Genomic DNA, 20,389 nt, shown 5'->3' on the forward strand with positions numbered 1-20,389 from the left:
TCAGTTGGTATATGGGGTAATTATTCTGAACTTTCTTTATTTCTGCTGCTGCTGCTGCTAAGTCGTTTCAGTCATGTGCGACTCTGTGCGACCCCATAGATGGCAGCCCACCAGGCTCCCCTGTCCCTGGGATTCTCCAGGCAAGAACACTGGAGTGGGTTGCCATTCCCTTCTCCAACGCATGAAAGTGAAAAGTGAAAGTGAAGTCGCTCAGTTGTGTCCGACTCTTCGCGACCCCATGGACTGCAGCTTAATTTCTACACCAAAAAAAAAAAAAAATCTGCAATGTACTTTTAATAGATCTTTATGCGTAATCTGAAGATTGGGTACAAATAAGATATATCTGTTCTACATGTAACAACTCCAAAGAACATGTGAATACAATACATAGTAGGGACTTTCTACTTGTTGTTGCTGAAATCTCAGTGCCTACATGGTTGATAACTCCTAACAGGCTAACAACAAAAGTTTGTTGGCTGAATAAATAAATGGAATCTCTATTACTTTCCTTATTATATGTCTCAACATGCTTTCTTATTTGGTATCTGTCTTCCTCACTCAACTATAAGATCCAAAAAGCAGATTATATTTTTCCTGTTTCCTCACTCTGTTTGCAACAGCACACAGAAACATTTATTGGTTGAATAATGAATGTAACTCCTATCTCTAACAACAACAACAAAAAAATGTTAATATAATCTATCTGAAATGGACTTGGTATAATCATCTCTGAATTCTTCAAGTACATAAAAAGTATTAAAGCATAATTAATTTAACCCCAATGGCATTCTCAAAACTTCTGATAACACCAACGTGTATACAAATATATATACTTTAAGAATATATAATTTTCCATAGTAACTTTCTAGTTTTATTACTAGAAATCTTTCAAAAACATTATCCTTCTTCCAAACATTTATTATACAAGTTTATCCCCAAAGGAAAAATCTCTAAAATTCCCCGCAAATCTATACACTGCTTTAGAATTTTATAGAGGACAAAACATGTTTTTGAGCAAAAATACATGTAAAAACATGCAATTAATACAGAAACCTAAGCAGACAGGGTTTTATATTGTGTAGCTTTGTTAATTTACAGAACATTCACTTTTGAACAACTTTGCTTACTTTTGAGATACGCAAATTTGGTTTTCTAAAAATGGTAGAATGTTAGCAAAAAATTGAAATTACTCTGGATATGCTAAAGTACCACTATGATTTATTGACTATTCTTTAGAATTAGTAAATCACAAGATATTTGAGACACTGGAATGATACATTTGTGTTCTCCATAGAAAAATAAAAATTTCTTGAGTTATTACCTTGCCATTAACAGAAATGGAGATTTCTTTCTTAGCATCATATACTAGATCTTCCTTTTCTTTACTTTCTTGGCACTCTTTGTGAATAGTGGAAGTTATATAAGGTTTGCTGACATCAAACAGTTCAGATCGAAATACGTATTTCTGTATGAACATTTCACAATTTCCTCTATCATCATTCTCTGGCTTACTGGTGGAAGGAACAAATGTAGCAGAGGCTCCAAAAGAGGACACAGAATCCATGTGAAGAGAATCAAGGTGAACAGAAGAAGTAGGCTGGCTTTTACTACAACAAGGCTCACGATTCTGGTGAAGTTCATAGCTTATCTTGTTAATGAAAGCGAGGTGATCCAGCAGCCATCCTGGTGATAGCTCATGCACCACAGACATTCTCTTCCTTTAAAACATACAAACACCTCTTGGAATTAGAGACTAGAAGTAAAACCCTAGTTTGACTAGAAGTAAAACTTTCCTGAGAAATTCTTAAATGTCCTGTTTTTCAATAAAAATATACTTCATACACACATAGATTTTATGTGCAAGTATATAAACTTGAATGTACACAGAAGCAAATTTAAAATTTTTGAGTTGTTAATAAGTATAGTAGGACTAAGAAAAATTAAAATAAAACATTACAATGAAACATTAAAACAATATAAACTTTTAAAATATTTTTTAATATTTTAAGGATAATTAGTTTACAGAATTTTGCTGTTTTCTGTCAAACCACAACATGAATCAGCCATAGATATACCTATATCCTCTCCCTTTTGAACCTCACTCCCAATTCCCTCCCCACCCCACCCCTCTAGCTTGATACAGAGCCCTTGTTGGAGTTTTCTGACACATACAGCAAATTCCCATTGGTAATCTATTTTACATACGGTAATGTAAGTTTGCATGTTACTCTCTCCACACATCTCACTCTCTCCTCCCTGCTCCCCATGTCCATAAGTCTATTCACTATATCTAAAACAACATAAACTTTTCATTTCAGTGTTGATAATTCAAAAATTTCAGCCAACTTGACCAAGAGGGTAAAGACCTGACCTTATTTCTGGAATCCCAATGAGATCCTCCTGTTTCTCAAGCCTCCATACAACCTCCCACTTGGCACCTGGCTCTAGCCAATAGGTCTATAGCCTACAAGTCACGAAGACACTGAATCCTAAAATGGTGAGTGTCCTGTCAAACCAAAGAATATTGCATTACCTATGAGAATTCAGCCTTTTAAATGATATAAGCCTAGAGAAGGCCACAGAATTTCCATAGGAGCTATTAGGGTGTCAGCTCCTTTTTAAACCACACTTACTACAGTAAGTCTCTCCAGAACAACTGCTTTACTAATCACTGCTACCAATGGAGTGCAGAGTCAAAACAGAGCAAAATGCAATTTTAACAGGCTTTCAGAAGCACTGCTCCTGCTGCTGCTGCTGCTAAGTCGCTTCAGTCGTGTCTGACTTGTAGCGACCCCATGAACTGCAGCCTACCAGACTCCTCCATCAGAAGCACTGCTGCTGCTACTGCTAACTCGCTTCAGTCGTGTCCGACTCTGGGAGACCCCATAGACGGCAGCCCACTAGGCTCCTCTGTCCCTGGGATTCTCCAGGCAAGAACACTGGAGTGGGTTGCCATTTCCTTCTCCAATGCATGAAAGCGAAAAGTGAAAGTGAAGTCGCTCAGTCAAGCCGACTCTTAGCGACTCCATGGACTAGAGCCTACCAGGCTCCTCCAGCCATCGGATTTTCCAGGCAAGAGTACTGGAGTGGGGTGCCATTGCCTTCTCCGATCAGAAGCACTAACCCCTTAGCAAAACTGCAAGGTAGAGTCCAGATCTGCAATTGGTTCTGAGCAGTCCTCTTCTGGCAACTAGGTTTTTTCAGAACTTATCTTTTCCTAAAAGACAGTTTTTAGGGAATTCCCTGGTAAGCCAGTGATTAGGACTCTGAGCTTTCACAGAGTCTGGATTTCAGGTTCTTCGTTCCAGTCCCAGTCAGGGAACTAAGATCCCATAGGCTGAATGGCACAGCCAAAAAAAAAAAAAAAAGACCAAAAAAGGCGTTAAGTTCTGGATTTTGATTACTAAAGGTTGTGTAGTGGAGAACTTAAAAAGTGATATAGAATAAGAAATAAAATAAGAAATACATTAAGCAGTTAATAGCACAGTTAATAACAGGAGCAATGTATATAGATTCAAATTTCTAACACTATTTGCATTAGCATTATGACCATGGACCAGTCATTTGATTTCACTGAGCTTTGATTTAATCATTTTAGGACATCTTAGGGGGCAGTTTAGAGAATTAAATGAGTGTTGTGCTCATGTTTCACACAAAGCAATCAAATAAACGCTACTGGTGGCAGAAATTCTGTTACTGGTCCTCCCTTCAGAGTCATCAAGACTTGCCAGGTAGTTCAGTGGTAAAGAATCCATCTGCCAAAGGAGACACGGGAGATGGGGATTTCATCCCTGGATCAGAAAGATCCCCTGGAGGAAGAAATGGCAACTCACTCCAGTATTCTTGCCTGGAAAATCCCATGAGCAGAGGAGCCTGGCGGGCTATAGGCTACGGGGTATCAAGAGTCATCACTTGTGGTGAAGCGGTCCTAAAACGGAGAGTGCAAGCTAGAAGTGTAGATGGGAAGGCTGAAACTCACACAGGAAAGGTGACTTGCCCTAAAGTATGTGTGGTGATCCTAGGACGAAAGAGCAGATAAAACCAAGGAGGGTCTTGGAATGCAGGAACAGAAAAACCAGACCCTTAAGGTCCTTCCCTCCGCATGCTGTAACTATTAATGGAACAGTATAACCTGTCTCCCCTCCTAGTCCTTAGAAAGAAGGCATTTGCCCTACTCTTCCCCCACCCAGTATACATTCCTCATCCAATCAGCAAATGACCCGCAAGACCCCTATTCTACTCCATGTACCCTGGGTATAAAAATGGACTAAGGACCCCTGTTCAACGTCGGTTTTCCCTTGGGCTGGCCCGCTGTCTCCCATTCTAATAAACTTTTATTTCCCTCTCATTCTGTCTCATGTCTGGAAATCCTTTTCCAACCCGCACCCGGACCACGACAGTATGTACAACTCGTTGATGGCACAACTGCTACAAGACCCAGGTATCCAGTCCTGGAGCTCAGAGCTCCCCTGTCACCCCACCACTTTCCAGGTCTGGGGCTGTGTTTGCCTCTGAGTTCAAATTCAGGGAAGGGGGTGATGCCCTGTTTTAGCAAAGTAGCTTACTGGGCTTCCCTGATACCTCAGTCCGTAAAGAATCCGCCTGCATCAGCAGCGCGACCCTGAGGCCGACTGCGCCCACATTCCGCTGTCACTAACGCCTACCTCGCCGCCTTCCCAGTACTTCTAGTACTTCCAGTACTTCCCAGACTTGCTTCATGAAACAGCACGCGTCTAACCCAGAGACCCTGAAAGGCACGCCTTTCAGGACAAAGTGGGGATAAAAAAAAAATTCTTTTCTAAGACTCGACGGGAGCGGCCATGTTGCTGTACGGAAAAAAAAAAAAAAAAAAGCGTTTCCAGGCCTGGAGCGCTCTGCTCGCTACTCAGTGACGTACAGCGCTCCGGCATTCACCGCTAAATTCAAAGGTTGGACCTGACTTTGCAGAGGACGCTCACAGTGGCCACGAAAGCCAGTGGCAGCCGGTGAGGTGGCGGCGCGCCAGCAATACGCAAAACGTCCAGCGACGAGGAGCTGCGCGCGAGAATTGCGTACGAGAGTTGCGCAAGAAAATTGCGCACGCGCGCGCACGTCCTGCGCGATGACGTACACGCCGGCGGAGATTTTAAAATTCGAAAGGCGGCGACGGGTGGAAGGAGTTTGTGTTTTGGCGGCTGCCGTCCTGTTCAGTGGGCGGTTGCAGGATTTACAGCAGTTCGGTCTTTGGATCGTCTCGGGAAGCTGAAAGAAAGGTAACTAATAATTTTGGGTTAATTTTGTTCCGCAGCTGGAGGGAGAACGCCAGGTCGCCAGGTTAGATTCACAAGCCCTGGGAAGCGACGTTTTGGTGTTTGTTGTTGTAACCGACCTCTCGAGCCAGTCGGTACGAGGCGCTAGTTTCCCAGAGTCCAATAAATTTCTTATGGCAGCGATTTTCCGAGGGAGAAGGGGTGGGCCAAGCGGACACTGATGGGAAGAAGAGGGCCTGGAGAGAGGAAAAAGGGAAAAATTGATGAGAGCACACAGAGGAAGACCAGATGAGGAACTGTTTGTTGTTTTTGCGTTTGAGCTATTAGTGTAACATCCCGATTTCCGTGTACGGAGTACATCCAGCAGTCTTAATCTCAGATCCTGAGAGTACATTTTTAGTGGAGTGGAACATATAGATGAGAGTGCAAAAGTTTACTAGATACAGAAGTGTATGCTAAAGAAGAAATGGGTGTCCACACAAAGAAGGAAAGAGTATATCAGTTTCAAAGACAAAGGAGAGCTTAGAGAAAAGGATAACCACAGATGTCCATTGTTCTGGAAACCAGGGCGGGACCTGGAAAGGTGAGGAGTACAGTGTCTAATGCCTCAAAGACAAGATCCTGTTGCAGAGAAAAGCCAATTCTGACTCTAGTTAGAACTGTTTCTTTGACTTGTTTTCTGTTGCTTTTGTTATGATAATCATACATGACCGCCAACCTCAGAGAATCCTGCCCCTCTGCCTGACTGTTAAACTAAAGTGCCTTTGTTCAGAACCCTGTCCACCTGTAGATAATGGAAAGAAGAAATTAACACATCCCCTGCCTAAGGCTTGCCATTCTAAGAGATATTTTCAAGATTAATGGCCAGTTTACTTCATTTCTTCACCTCCCTGGCATCTCCGATCTATAAAAGAACCTGGCATTTCAGTTAGCTCTTTCAACACCATGTCTCAGATTAATTGGCCTGTCCTGCAGCAATCAGAGTGAGGTTGGACTAAGTAACAATAGGATCCGAAGATTTCTCAGTGAAAGATACCCCAGGAGGTGGGAAGGGAGTGAGATGTGAATGTAGTCTGAGGAACTGGACAGCGGCCTGTAGACCAGATAATTTATCCTTGATAAAAGGGAGACTGAAGCAAGAGGGCCAGTAATTGAAGAATATAAATGAGAAAGAGAAGGTTAAGGACAGAGCTAAAGAGGATGGACTTTAGGAAAAGAAAACAGAATGGTTTGAGACCAGAGGAAACATCAGAGGTGGTAGTTGTCAGGTAGCCTCTGACTTCCCATCGAAATAGGCACAGCCAACAGTGGTAATGTAATCTGAGCTAGGATTCAGGGTTTTACTACCTTGTGAAGAGGAATCATACCTTATTCACCTTTCTATTGTTTGCACTGCTTTGCACACTCCCTTGTACATGGTAGGCAGTTAGTAAGAATTTTCATTTGTTGAATATTTTTAAAGGAAATCAAATAGATAAATATTCCCTGTAAATGAGGACTTCACCTTACATGAACAAGATAACCTAGGAAAGAACAATGAAACTTGGCTGCCTTTCTGTTTGAGGATGAGATAATAGTTGAGGTTTAATGTACCATCTACATCTGGAAAGACTTGTTTAATACCAAATTCATGAATACAGGTCATAAGCATGAAACGCAGTTCATTTTCCACCGGTGGTGCTGGCCGCCTGTCTATGCAGGAATTAAGATCCCAAGACTTAAATAAACCAGGTCTCCATACCCCTCAAACGTGAGTACCTCATGCCTTATTGTCTTTGGTAGAGAAATCTGTAAAGGTAGTTAATGCAAAGATGTAGTGTGAGTAATATTGTGATGAATCTTGTCTGTTGTCAGCGGTACCTGATTTGGAGTCAATGAAGGCTGAGAGTGGGCCTGTTACTCCCTGTTGTGTCTTATCTCATTTGATACTTAAATCTCAAAAGCCGCAAACTTTGTAAGGCAATCCCTAAGGGACTGCTAATTCCCCTTCAGTGCTCTTTCATTCTTATTTTTCTGCTTTTCTCAGAGCTGCTTGTTTGAGCAGGTTCTGTGCTATAATTTTCAGTTTACTGAGTTTATTCAACTAGCACAGTTCTCAATCAAAACCATTACTTGCTCTGACAATTAACTGCAGTTTAGGAGCCACCTATAGAACACTGCTTCTCTAAACTATTTCCTGGAGATTCATAGGTGTCCAGAAGAACTTGCTATTATTGTATTCAATATCCTATAATAATGTATAATAAACAGTTTGGTGTATACCTGTAACATCATAAATCAACTATACTTCAATTTTTTTTTTTTTTTTAGGTTTTCAATAAAAAATCAACTGGGGGGGAGAACTTTCGATCATAAACAAATTTTTCCCTATGAATGATTTTCTTAAAATTAAGAGAAGGCTATTTGTAATCTATATGAGTTGTATCAATCCTGTATTACCAAGGTACAAGTTACTTGCTGCTACTGCTGCTGCTAAGTCGCTTCAGTCATGTCCGACTCTGTGCAACCCCATAGATGGCAGCCCACCAGGTTCCCCCATCCGTGGGATTCTCTAGGCAAGAATACTGGAGTGGGTTGCCATTTCCTTCTCCAATGAAGTTACTTGATAATTGCTCTTAAATTACTTAGGTTTACATTGTATGAGCCTCTGCTACTTTTAGAAATTTGAAATATTTATACATTTTTTTCTTCTGAAATCAGAGAAATTTTTTGTACTTTTGCACGTTACAACTGCAAAAGATTTGTGCCTTAAATTGTCAGAAGCTAAAAGACTGCTTTTGTCAATATTTTTGGTCAGTAATTGACATAACGTATGTTCTTAAGTATAGCCACATTCTAATAAAGAGTAAGCCTCAAAAGAACAAAATTTAAGTGCGACTATCAGTCTGTGATTGAAAATACCTATTTTTAAATTATTCATTTTCCTTTGAAGTTGTTATCCATAAATGTGCATATTTTAAGATAATTAAAATAACAATGTAGATATGGGTTTTCCTACTTTCTTAACACTTTAGTTAAGCAAATGTATACTATATTATAAGCCTATCCCGTTTATAACAACTGTAATTGCTGCTGAAAATTTTCATGCTTTTGAATTATTTTTGTAGGGAATGGGTAACATATTTCCAAAAGTCTCTTGAACTAATATTTTTCCATTCATTTGAAGAGTTTGTTTTTCTCCTTTTCTTAAAGCAAAGAGAAATCAACCTTTGGAAAACTGAATATAAACAGACCCACATCTGAAAGAAAAGCCTCTGTATTTGGTAAAAGGTAATGATATTTTTTATTAATTCTAATGGAAAAGATTCTTATAGCCATACATTGAGTTAAATGCTCAAAGTACAAAAAATTAGATATCATTGTCCCTTTCAAGAGAAAGTTATAATCTTGTTTTCCTCTGTTTTAAATGGTTAAATTGGTTATATTTGCCTTAGATGATGCTGAAAGATACATCAAAACATTCAGACCACTGTTTGATTGTTACAAGTGAATACTTGATAGAAAATTCTTCACATAGACACTCTGGAATCAGAGCATTTTAACATTAGGAATCGTCATCCAGTCCAACATTTTAGTCACAGACTTTTCAATACTCTTAAATATTATCAAACCAGTCAATCCTAAAGGAAATCAATGCTGAATATTCATTGGACGGACTGCTGCTGAAGGAAGCCCCAATGCTTTGGCCACTTGATGCAAAGAGCTGATTCATCGAGAAAGACCCTGATGCCGGGAAAGATTGAGGTCAGGAAGAGAAGGGGACGACAGAGGATGAGATGGTTGGAAGGCATCACCGACTCAATGGACATGAATTTGAACATACTCTGAAAGATAGTGAAGGACAGGGAATCCTGGCGTGCTGCAGTCCATGGGGTCACAAAGAGCCAGATATGACTTAGCGACTGAACAACAACAAAAACAAATATTATGGACTCTTATTTTATGGGCTATCTCTATAGATATTAACTATATTAGAAATTGAAACTGAGGGGGAAATTTTTAATATTTATTAATTCAATTTAAAATAATCTATTACATGTTAACATAAATAACATGCTTTATTTTAAAAAACATTTTTTAAAAACAAAAGTATTTCAATAAGGTGATATTGTTTTACATTTTTGCGGTCTCTTAATGTCTGGTTTCATAGAAGGTAGCTAGATTCTCCTCTGTTTCTGAATTCAGTCTGCTGCAGTATCTGACATGTAGCCAGCCTTTGGAAAACTCCACTGTACACTCAGGAGAGAGAGAATGAGAAAGAAACGGGTGAAAAAGGGCCTTAAATTTATTGTGAAAAGAGTTTTGACTTCTCAGATCCCCTAGATCACACTTGGAGAACCGCTGTCTAGAGTAGATCACAGGTTGTCTGGAGTGAAGTAAGGATTGACTGTTTAGAGGGATGAGACTTTGGGATGATGGAAGCGTTTAATCTTGATGATGGTAGAGTTTTCACAGGTGTGTACCTTATCAAACCTCATCAGACTGTATGCTTTAAGCAGGTGCATTTTATTCTAAGCAAATTATACCTCAGAAAGTTAACTACTTTGAAAATATTTAGAGATGATATATTTGTTACCTTATGAGAAATCTCTGTCATAAACCCAGGTTAAACTGTCTCTGGTGTTCATTCTAGCTGAAAAATCTTACGGAATTTTTATAATGTAACTTTGATTTCAGAGCTGAACTTCAGAGATAATGGAGATAATGATGATAAACTCTAATGTTTGCTGAGCATTTTTGTAAGCCAGAAAAGTGCTGTTTTAAGTCTCTTCTGTTCAATCCTGAGAACTGCTCTATGTGTAGATAGTTATTGTCTTCATTTTATCAATAAGGAAATTGAAGCACTGAGACGTTAAGTAATTTACCCAAAGTCATACAGCTGGTAACAGAGATAGCATTTTTAACCGCAGACTCTGGTTCTAGACCCTACACTCTTAAACTGTAAGTTGAATAATACAGTATTTTGATTGGTTAGGAAATACTTTAATAATTTCAAAAGCTATTAGTATTTTGTGTAAAATAAGAGCTGAGTCTATACATGTATTCCTTGGTAAAAAATATGCATAAACATATTAAAGATTAACTACTAGCAGTAGGTAGAAGAGTGGTTCTCAAGTTAGCAAATTCTCAGGGGGGGAATTAGCTAATTAGAGTAGCAGGAAGGCAATGGCACCCCACTCCAGTACTCTTGCCTGGAAAATCCCATGGATGAGGGAGCCTGGTAGGCTGCAGTCCACGGGGTCACTAAGAGTCGGCACGACTGAGCGACTTCACTTTCACTTTTCACTTTCACGCATTGGAGAAGGAAATGGCAACCCACTCCAGTGTTCTTGCCTGGAGAATCCCAGGGACGGGGGAGCCTGGTGGGCTGCCATCTATGGGGTCGCACAGAGCAGTGAAAGAGGGCCCAAGCTAAAGAACTTTGAGATTTGGGAGCCTAGGCAGAAGAGAATTTGAAAACGGCAAGCAAACTTGCAGGGAAAAACTCTGTTTTGGTGAACAGAGTTGAGATATTAGAGCAATGTTCGCTGTAACTCAGCTTTGTGGAGTCTGTCCAATAAAGAAAAGTACTGTTCCAAGTATAATAAACTACAATAGTTAGGTAAGTTGGGCCGCAAAGATTAGCAAAAGGAATAATTATAAAGGTTTAAACAAATGAAGTTTTGTTTGGGGGGACGGCGCTTAGAGCATATATGCTATAGCTATTAGTGACTAAAAAGTAGTAACATATTTATGGTAAATCACAGTCAGATACATAATATCACATGACAATAACGTTCATGAAAAAAGCACACACAATCTATTTCAACATCTCAAAGGTAATTTTTTCACAATAAATAATGGCAAATGAAGAGATTGGAAGTAAAGGAGCAGTCATGAAGCGGTGAGTAGGGTGTTGAAAGGATTTGGGTTGTTTAAGAGACCTGGAAAACAGTTGGTGCAGAGAACCTGCTGGACTCAGAACGCATATTTTTAGAGGATAACATGTATGTTAGTGATGCAAACCACCAGAAAAGTATTTCTTCCCACCTCATTTTATACTTTAATCTTCATTATTTGTTCTTTTTCCCTCTGCTTTGAATAAAGAGAAATCTGTTTAAATATAAACTGAAGACTTGAATTTTAATATTTGATGCTGATGTTAAAATATAAAATCATGGGACTTCCCTGGTGATCCAGGGGCTAAGACTTCAATGCAGGTGGCCCGATGCAGGTTCCATCCCTGGTCAGGGAATTAGATCCTATGTGCTGCGACTAAGACCCAGCACAGCCAAATAAGTAAATATGTAAGATCACCTTGAGATAATTTAGGCTTCACCACAGAAGGAAATAATTGTGACTGATTTTGTTTGCAGGACTAGTGGACATGGATCCCGGAATAGTCAGTTTGGTATATTTTCCACTTCTGAAAAAATCAAGGACCCAAGACCACTTAATGACAAGGCATTTATTCAGCAGTGTATTCGACAGCTCTGTGAGGTATTTTATATTCTTTAATATTGTAAACTGTGAGTGTTCTCTTTAAGTACTTTTCAGTAATTTTCCTATTGTGAAACATTTGACATTTCATATAGATTATTGTAGTTTCTTTCAGAAAACGGTTATGCATATAGTGTATCCATGAAATCTCTACAAGCTCCTTCTGTTAAAGACTTCCTGAAGATCTTCACTTTTCTTTATGGCTTCCTCTGCCCTTCGTATGAACTTCCTGACACAAAGTTTGAAGAAGAGGTTCCAAGAATCTTTAGAGATCTTGGGTTTGTATGTTATATTTCTCTTTAGCCTAAAGAGATTACTGGAACACAGGAGAATGAAACTCAGTAAGTGTGTAAAGATTTTGAGTTAGAGAAGTAGTGTACTTTAAGATGGCCCCTGTGGGTCACAGGTGCAAGATCAATTGAAAAGGCAAAAAAAAACCCAGCTATTTGGGAATTATTAGTAAAATACAGATGGTAGATCATAAAGCCCTCAACTACTTATGTTACAAGGAATAGATAGGATGGACTAGATCCTGCAGATTTTATAGATCAGAGAAGACAGGTGTCAAAGTCAGGTGAAAATGCAGTGAGATAAGAGTCCAGAAAAGCCTGCATAGGACAAACACAGGGAGAGAGGGATTTGAGGAGTACATACATGAGTTTTATTTAGGGTGCCTTGCATTTGAGGGAACAATCTTTCAGAAGAGAAGTCCTGCCTGTTGGTTGTAAGTCAGGTTTTGCAACTTAGGGGATATGTGTACAAAGTAATCGTCAAAAAAATACACAAAATCATTTGTGAGTAAGATGACAGAGAATCTCAACAAGTATTTTATTTCTAAACAAGTCAAGACTATTGGTATATACTTGGAATTTTTAAAATGTAACTTCTTGCTTAATTTAGCCATTATTTTTATAAAAACATGCTAGCTTATTTTTTCTAATTTTTCATAGGTATCCTTTTGCATTATCGAAAAGCTCCATGTATACAGTGGGGGCCCCTCATACGTGGCCTCACATTGTGGCAGCCTTGGTTTGGCTAATAGACTGCATCAAGGTATTTGATTTCTCATTTTAAATATATACATAGGAAAGATTTTCCCCCCCTCCTCAGAATATTTCTTTTTCTTTCCCAATCTTGCTTTTACCAATTAGCTGCAAGTCTGAGTCAGTTTTCAGAGCATGTTTGGTTTTATGTCCTTCAAAATGTTACTACATGAGTCCACCGGAGAGAAAGGGAAATATCCCAAAGGCAAGGAGATCATTTGTTTTCATGAGGTTTTACAGCTTGAAACAAACAAAACCCCCCAAAATTCAAACAACAAAAAAAAAAAAAAAAACAGCAAAATAATGTCAGTAGGAACTTCCCCCGAACATTTATCTCAGATTCCTCAGAGTCTTTTCTCCTCTCATATTTTATATTATTGAGGAGTGGTGGTTTGTTAGTAAATGACACCTTTACATAAGAGAAGTTTACTCAAGTCCATATTTCTAGTTTATATGATTTCAGATTGAAATTTTTTCAACCAAATCTTCTCAGTTCAGAATTCTCAGTTCTTGTAGTAAGAGTCTTTTCTCCAGTTCTGGGGATCTGTTTGTGCCTCCATAAGGCTCACCTTCAACTTTGCAGAGTAGCAAGAGTTCTCGCAAGGACCTTTGACACAGCAACAGAAACTGTCTTTATCTACCCTGATGACAGGTAGAAGATTCTGTTTTTCATCTTGGGCTATGCCCTGCATGTCTTCAGTCTTAATTAAATCTGATTGTCACATGAGGCCTTGTCAAGTGAAGAAGAGGTAAAGGATGAGTTGACCGAGCTTGCCTACATCCACTCTAGATACACAGAAGGGATGATGAGTGCCTTTGGAACAAGAAAGGAACGCTAGGACAAGCAACTCTAGGCTCAGGACAGTATCCCCACTCAGCAATCCTGTAAATGAGTGCTAGGCTAAGAAAATTGATTGTTCTTTTATACTCCTAATGCAGAGTCCATTTTTTTTAGAGCTCAGTGTTGATTATACTAAATATACATTGTATCTTTAGGTTTTATAGCAAATTCTTTTTATTTTTAAAACAAGTTATAAAACAGATGTTCTGAAGTGGAACTTCTGTGCCTTAAAAACATTTAGGCATTTTCCTTCTGGCTTGTTAATTATAAACATCTGAATGTTTTGCTATAATTTATTATTTGCTATCACTTTCAGCTTAAATATTTGTTTAAATGAAGACTTTATATTGTAAAATTCAACCTAAAGTACACTCTTAAACATTTTGAAGGAGTCAGATAACATTTGAGTACCAAAATTAAGTTCATTTAAGATAAATCATTATTACTGGCTTAGCTTTTGTGGCAGTTCTGTTTTCAGTTCTCAGAATTATGTTAAAATGTGTAGCAATACATATGTTCTCAATGGGCTACTAACAGTGTAAAAGATCAACATGTTTTTCTCCATTATTGGGTAGTCAGTCAGTCGTGTCCAACTCTTTTGTGATCCCATGGACTCCTCTTTTCATGGGATTTCCCAGGGAAGAATGCTAGAGTAGATTACCATTCCATCCTCCAGGAAATCTTCCCGACCCAGGGATTGCACCTAGGTCTCCTGCATTGGCAGGCGGATTCTTTACGACTGAACCACCAGGAAAGCATATTTTTCTTTGTAGAATAGAACTAAATATGGATCCCATCCTTTTTTAATCCTAAGGGACTTAGTTATTAAACTGTCAAAAGGATTACAGTGTAAGGTTTAAAAGAATAACCTCTCAAGAGACTTTATCATGCAATAATGTAAATGCTTCTAAAAATGACACTGAAAACAAGTTTGGCAAAACTTGAAAAATGTGTTTTTCTCATAAAGTTAATCAGTTTAATATGTTTGTATACTGAACAGTTACATAATGCCATGAAAGAAAGCTCACCTTTATTTGATGATGGACAGCCTTGGGGAGAAGAAACTGAAGATGGAATTATGCATAATAAGGTACCTTACTTTACCATAAACATTAGTCATCTGATACTGTTTACTAAGTGTGTCATTATTGAAATTACCATAGTCTTTTGTAAAACTTGTCTTTTTTGCTTCCTGGAAATCTAAAATTGATTTTTGGAAATACTAGTCAATGGATTTACTCTTGGATTCACACTATAATTTCCTAAAAATAAATAAGCACAGAAATTTGGAAATGTTAAGTAAAAAAGACAAGGCAATTAGAATTAAAACATAACGTTATTGTTTATGTGTAGATATATTTCTTTTTCTCCCCTTTTAGAATGAAGATAATCATCACTGGCATCGTTATTCTAATATATTTTGTTGACACAAAGCATAAAAGACTGGGTCTTAAAATAGATGGCATGTGGGTTTTTTTGTTTGTTTTGTTTTGACCATTTTAGCTAGGGTAGTTTCCGCCTCTAAAAGTAACTGAGATAAAATAAATAGTCTAAATTGGTTCTCAGAAGGTCCTTTAATGGAGCCTAAACTATGTAACGAACTCCGCCCTGTTTCCTGAAACAGACAAATTTATGTATCCAGATGGAGCAAACACCACCCCAAGGAATAAATTTATAGTATTGAGATTGAGCATCAGTTTCCCCTAGCTAATATAAAAGACCAATCACTATGCGGTTCCCTAAGATGAAAAATAAACATCCTGTGTTCTAATTCTGTTCTTCACCTTCTGGAACACTTGTCATAAAAAGAAAGTAGAAATAGCCTCAACCTCATCTTTTATTACTACCTAGGGAATGGTTCAAATTCAAAGGTAAATGTACTGACTGCCATGGTGTTGCCTAGTTGTTTTAGACTTAATACTTGATTGGTGATCCCTGCTAGAAAAGCAGCTAGAAAGCCTCTGATCCTCTTGAGAGAATTCTCTTCCCATGTTGCAATATGTGTGCTAGACTAAATATATTATACCTCAGTTTTTACCCAAATAAAATTATAACACCTACTAAATTAATTATTAATTTCTTGATAGTCATCCTAAAGGTTAAGCCAGTCAAAGTTATTCCTGCTGTCTTCGCTGCTATTTCAGATGACAATATATATAAAGAAGCACTTTGGAAATTATAAAGTACTATTTTTAAGTTACTTTAATTTTAAATTAAAAATTAATTTTTAATGTAATTTAAAAGAATTACCAAAATACCAAACTTCACCAGGTTCTGAGTTTCTGCTCTGTGGATCTAGAGACTCAGTTGTTTTTTTTTTTTAAACCTTCAAAATCAAAATCAACCGAACTTAAGAAAACTGATTGACATCTTAACCAAATTCACATCTGAAGAGGAATGAAAATCTATTTATTTCCCCCTAGTGATCCATCTTTCCAGTTACAGGAATGAATACTCATGCCACCTATTCAGGGTACCCCTTCCGTATCAACCAAGTAATGAGAAGGTTGCTTAGTAAGCAGAGCATCAGGGCAGAGGGAATTGGTTTGTCTTAAGGGATGCTGACTTCATCTGACTGTGGAAAATTCTTATCAGTTCTCCTTGCCTCCTAACAAAGGATACATCCTCAGTGACCAGAACACCTCAGAACTGCAAAATGGAGTGTTATTTTCCCTTGGATAAATATCGAGTGCTAATCTACTGTTCAAATCTCCACTAACTTTGCCATTTTTTTAACCTGAAGTTACAGTGTAAATTACAGCCTTTATTAATTATGTTCTGGCTTTCATAGTCAAATCTTGTCAGATTAATTGGATTTAAATAATTAGCAGTTCATTAAAATTTTTCATCATCCTCAAAGATGGTTCAGTTCAGTTCAGTCGCTCAGTCATGTCCGACTCTTTGCGACCCCATGAATTGCGTCACGCCAGGCCTCCCTGTCCATCACCAACTCCCGGAGTTCACTCAGACTTAACGTCCATCGAGTCGGTGATGCCATCCAGCCATCTCATCCTCTGTCGTCCCCTTCTCCTCCTGCCCCCAATCCCTCCCAGCATCAGAGTCTTTCCCAGCTGGATCTTCTTTAGAATGGACTGGTTGGATCTCCTTGCAGTCCAAGGAACTCTCAAAAGTCTTCTCCAACACCACAGTTCAAAAGCATCAATTCTTCGGCGTTCGGCTTTCTTCACAGTCAACTCTCGCATCCATACATGACCACTAGAAAAACCATAGCCTTGACTAGACGGACCTTAGTCGGCAAAGTAATGTCTCTGCTTTTGAATATACTATCTAGGTTGGTCATAACTTCTTCAAGGAGTAAGGGTCTTTTAATTTCATGGCTGCAGTCACCATCTTCGGTGATTTTGGAGCCCAAAAAAATAAAGTCTGACACTGTTTCCCCATCTATTTCCCATGAAGTGATGGGACCAGATGCCATAATCTTCGTTTTCTGAATGTTGAGCTTTAAGCCAACTTTTTCACTCTCCTCTTTCACTTTCATCAAGAGGCTTTTTAGTTCCTCTTCACTTTCTGCCATAAGGGTGGTATCATCTGCATATCTGAGGTTATTGATATTTCTCCTGGCAATCTTGATTCTAGCTCGTGCTTCTTCCAGCCCAGCGTTTCTCATGATGTACTCTGCATAGAAGTTAAATAAGCAGGGTGACAATATACAGCCTTGATGTACTCCTCTTCCTGTTGTTCCATGTCCAGTTCTAACTGTTGCTTCCTGACCTGCATATAGGTTTCTCACATTTGCATTAATAAGCATCATCTCACCTTCTCAAAACCCTTCTCTGAAGTTATGGGCTTTTCTGGGTTTTGGGTTTTTTTTTTTTTTTACCATTTACTAAATAACACCTTTATTCAAATTTAAGTGTTCTTTTAATCCTCATTATTCACTTTAGAAGTAGCAGACTGAGTAAATCTGTGCAGCATAATTAATGATATTCCCTAGGTTTGTGTCTCATTTACAGGAGTTCATGTAACCACTTGGTATTCCTGACTTTCATTATTTTCATTCATATTTAAATTTTCACTTAGAAAAGTGAAACAAACTAAATAGAGATTCACGACTGAGTTTTTAAATCTGCTTCACCCAATCAGCTGTTTTTGGACTACACCATAAAATGCTATGAAAGTTTCATGACTGGTGCTGACAGCTTCGATGAGATGAATGCAGAGCTGCAGTCCAAGCTGAGTAAGTGCTTTTGCTCCTAGTGTGCTGGTGTGTAGGTTATCTTACTATGCCGAATGTTTATATGAGCTCCTCACTTCGAATGTATTTAGATACCTCCTTATTTTTATTATAACTGCTTCTTTGGTGGAGAGAAATAAAGGATGTCCTTGCTTTATTATTTTAATAAGTAAAGTACCAGTTAGTAAAAAGACCTATGGTCTCCCATAATTCATGTCAGAAAGTTAAGGGGCCATTGTATTTCCAAAGAAAGAAATTATTTTTCCACTCAGCTATGATCTAGTGACATTCAGAACTTACTGGCTAACTTTTAAAAAATGTTTCATAGGTATTTTACATCGTTTTTCTTTTTTTATAATAGTCATATATAAAATGCCAGAGTGGTAGGTAAAATAGCTAAGTTTAAGATGTGTAAAGCTATCCTGCAAAGACTATAGAATCATTCAGAACAGGAGGATACCCTGCCACTCTCAGCCCCCAAAATGAAAGCATTCTCTTGTGTATCCGTGGGATATATACCTTTCTGGAGAATAGTGAGGATGGTTTCAGTGTGTCCACATGAGAAAGGGAACAAGCAGAGTATGTGATGTTGGGCTTCTTTTTAAAGAGGAAAATTCATAGTGATCTAAAACCAAAAGCACTAGTGACTTCTTTGCTATTTCAGTTATAATAAAGCATATAAATTATATTCATTTATTCAAACTATTATATACACACTATGTGCCGCCCACCATGTCAGCACCAGGGATACATTAATGAGTGAGGGAAATCTCTGCCCTCATGAGCTTGCATTCTATTAGACAGAGACAATAATCAGATGAACAGTAAGTCAGATGGTGGTAAGTGCCACAGAGGAAAATGAAGTAGGCCTGGGCGGCAGAGTGCAGTGGACCGCAGGGAGGGATTGCAGTTTTACAGAGGGGAAGAGGTCCTTCACTGCGAGGGTTTTATGTAGAGACTAGAGGAAGTGAGGGAGAGAGCAATGGTGAAAACCTGGGGAAGACTTTCCTAGGCAGATCTGAGACCTTATAAAATTTTGGGGTTTTTTTTCTCCAGAGGATTTATTTAACGTAGATGCTTCCAAGCTGGAATCATTAGCAGCAAAAAACAGAGCACTGAATGAACAAATTGCAAGATTGGAGCAAGAAAGAGAAAAAGAACCGGTTAGTAAACATGCTAATCTTAAATAGGCTTACACAGTTACTGACACTCTTGGATCTCCGTGGCTAAAACTAGCTGTTGCTTTGTATAAAGAAACAGCTATATGGATAAAAAAAAAATTTCTAATGCATTAGCAAAATTCATTAAAATGCATAAATTTGCATTAGGAAATGCATTAGCAAAATAAGATTCTTAAAAGTTAGGTTTTTTTAATATAGGCCGCAACTCCTAATGAAAACATGTTTGGTCTCCCTAAAGCTTTGTTTTCCCTTGTGATCTATTGGTCTGGGACTAATGGTGTTCAGAATATGATGAAAGAATCTTATCTACTTACATCAGATCAAAAGGATCTTTAGAACAAGGTCCCCATGTTACATACCTCATGGGAGCACCAACGAGAGGTCCTGAGCTTTGTAATCCATGGAAAGAGAATGATAATGAGTTTGTATAATACATTGTATGCTGAGGGATTTCTAAAAGCTAAATGATGATGTCCAGATATCTAATGTTATTTTGTGTATTATGATATTGAAATGTTCTATAAAGTAACAGATTTTTAAATGTTTGTGCTTTTTCAATCTGGCCCTTGACTTTTTCTATCCCAAATTGGCTTCTGAAAAATACTCCTTTCAATTGGGTAATAACAGTAAACTCCCCTTTTAGTTCTTTTTGACTCCCTCTAAAAATGAAAAGAAGACTCTAATTTACCTTTCTTTAAGATGAATTTGAATATTGCTTTACTTTCAAGTAAAGTATGAAATGATTATTGACAAGAATAACTTCATACTCTTTTTCTTTTAAAGAATCGTCTAGAGTCATTGAGAAAACTGAAAACTTCTTTACAAGCAGATGTTCAGAAGTATCAGGCATACATGAGCAATTTGGAGTCCCATTCAGCCATTCTTGACCAGAAATTGAATGGTCTCGATGAAGAAATTTCTAGAGTAGGTAAGCACAGCTAGTGCTGAAAGTTCATTTAGACTGGGGTGGGAGCATGCATGGGACTTAGCACATACAGAGCAGTCTTTGTCATCCATACCTTTTTGCCTCTTAATGGTAAATGTTGGTAGCAGGCCACCAAGTTTTTAGTGACTTCTATATTTGTTTCCTGAGGTCGCTGTAACAAATTACCACAAACTTGGTGACTTAAAACAGTGGAAATTTATCCACTCACAGAAGGCTAGAGGCTGGAAATTGGCAGGGCCACACCTTCTCTGAAGACCCTGTGGGAGAGCCCATTCCTTGCCTATTCCAGCTTCTGGAGTCCGATGGCATTCCTGAGACTGTGGCCACGCCACTCCAGTCTCTGCCTGCATCTACACACGGCCCTCTCTGTATGCATGTGTCTCTTCTGTCTGTGTTAATTCCTCTCTGCCTGTCTTTTCAGAACATTTATGACCTTTAGGGCCCACTTCAATAA

General features: G+C 38.4%; 2 protein-coding genes across 6 annotated transcripts in view; one reads left to right on the plus strand and one right to left on the minus strand.

Moving 5' to 3' along the window:
- Positions 1–5,006, minus strand: part of METTL4 (methyltransferase 4, N6-adenosine) — a 32,132-nt gene extending 27,126 nt beyond the window's left edge. For 4 of the 5 annotated variants that reach the window (XM_042239119.1, XM_042239117.2, XM_042239118.1 and 1 more), the window contains exons 1-2: positions 4,665–5,006; positions 1,322–1,718 (exon numbers count right to left, since the gene is read on the minus strand). In XM_042239119.1, coding sequence (XP_042095053.1) covers positions 1,322–1,711 — 390 coding nt within the window. In that variant the 5' untranslated portion in view covers positions 1,712–1,718; positions 4,665–5,006. 5 annotated transcript variants of the gene reach the window in all.
- Positions 5,007–5,127: 121 nt separating this feature from the next.
- NDC80 (NDC80 kinetochore complex component) overlaps positions 5,128–20,389 on the plus strand; it is a 36,400-nt gene continuing 21,138 nt past the window's right edge. Inside the window, exons 1-10 of the mRNA XM_004020497.5 lie at positions 5,128–5,252; positions 6,890–6,999; positions 8,442–8,519; positions 11,606–11,729; positions 11,835–12,007; positions 12,680–12,782; positions 14,614–14,703; positions 17,718–17,811; positions 18,865–18,971; positions 19,773–19,917. Coding sequence (XP_004020546.1) covers positions 6,899–6,999; positions 8,442–8,519; positions 11,606–11,729; positions 11,835–12,007; positions 12,680–12,782; positions 14,614–14,703; positions 17,718–17,811; positions 18,865–18,971; positions 19,773–19,917 — 1,015 coding nt within the window. The 5' untranslated portion in view covers positions 5,128–5,252; positions 6,890–6,898. The remainder of the gene's footprint in view (positions 5,253–6,889; positions 7,000–8,441; positions 8,520–11,605; positions 11,730–11,834; positions 12,008–12,679; positions 12,783–14,613; positions 14,704–17,717; positions 17,812–18,864; positions 18,972–19,772; positions 19,918–20,389) is intronic.

The sequence above is a fragment of the Ovis aries genome, chromosome 23 (genome assembly GCF_016772045.2).
Source record: "Ovis aries strain OAR_USU_Benz2616 breed Rambouillet chromosome 23, ARS-UI_Ramb_v3.0, whole genome shotgun sequence".
NCBI lineage: Eukaryota > Metazoa > Chordata > Mammalia > Artiodactyla > Bovidae > Ovis > Ovis aries.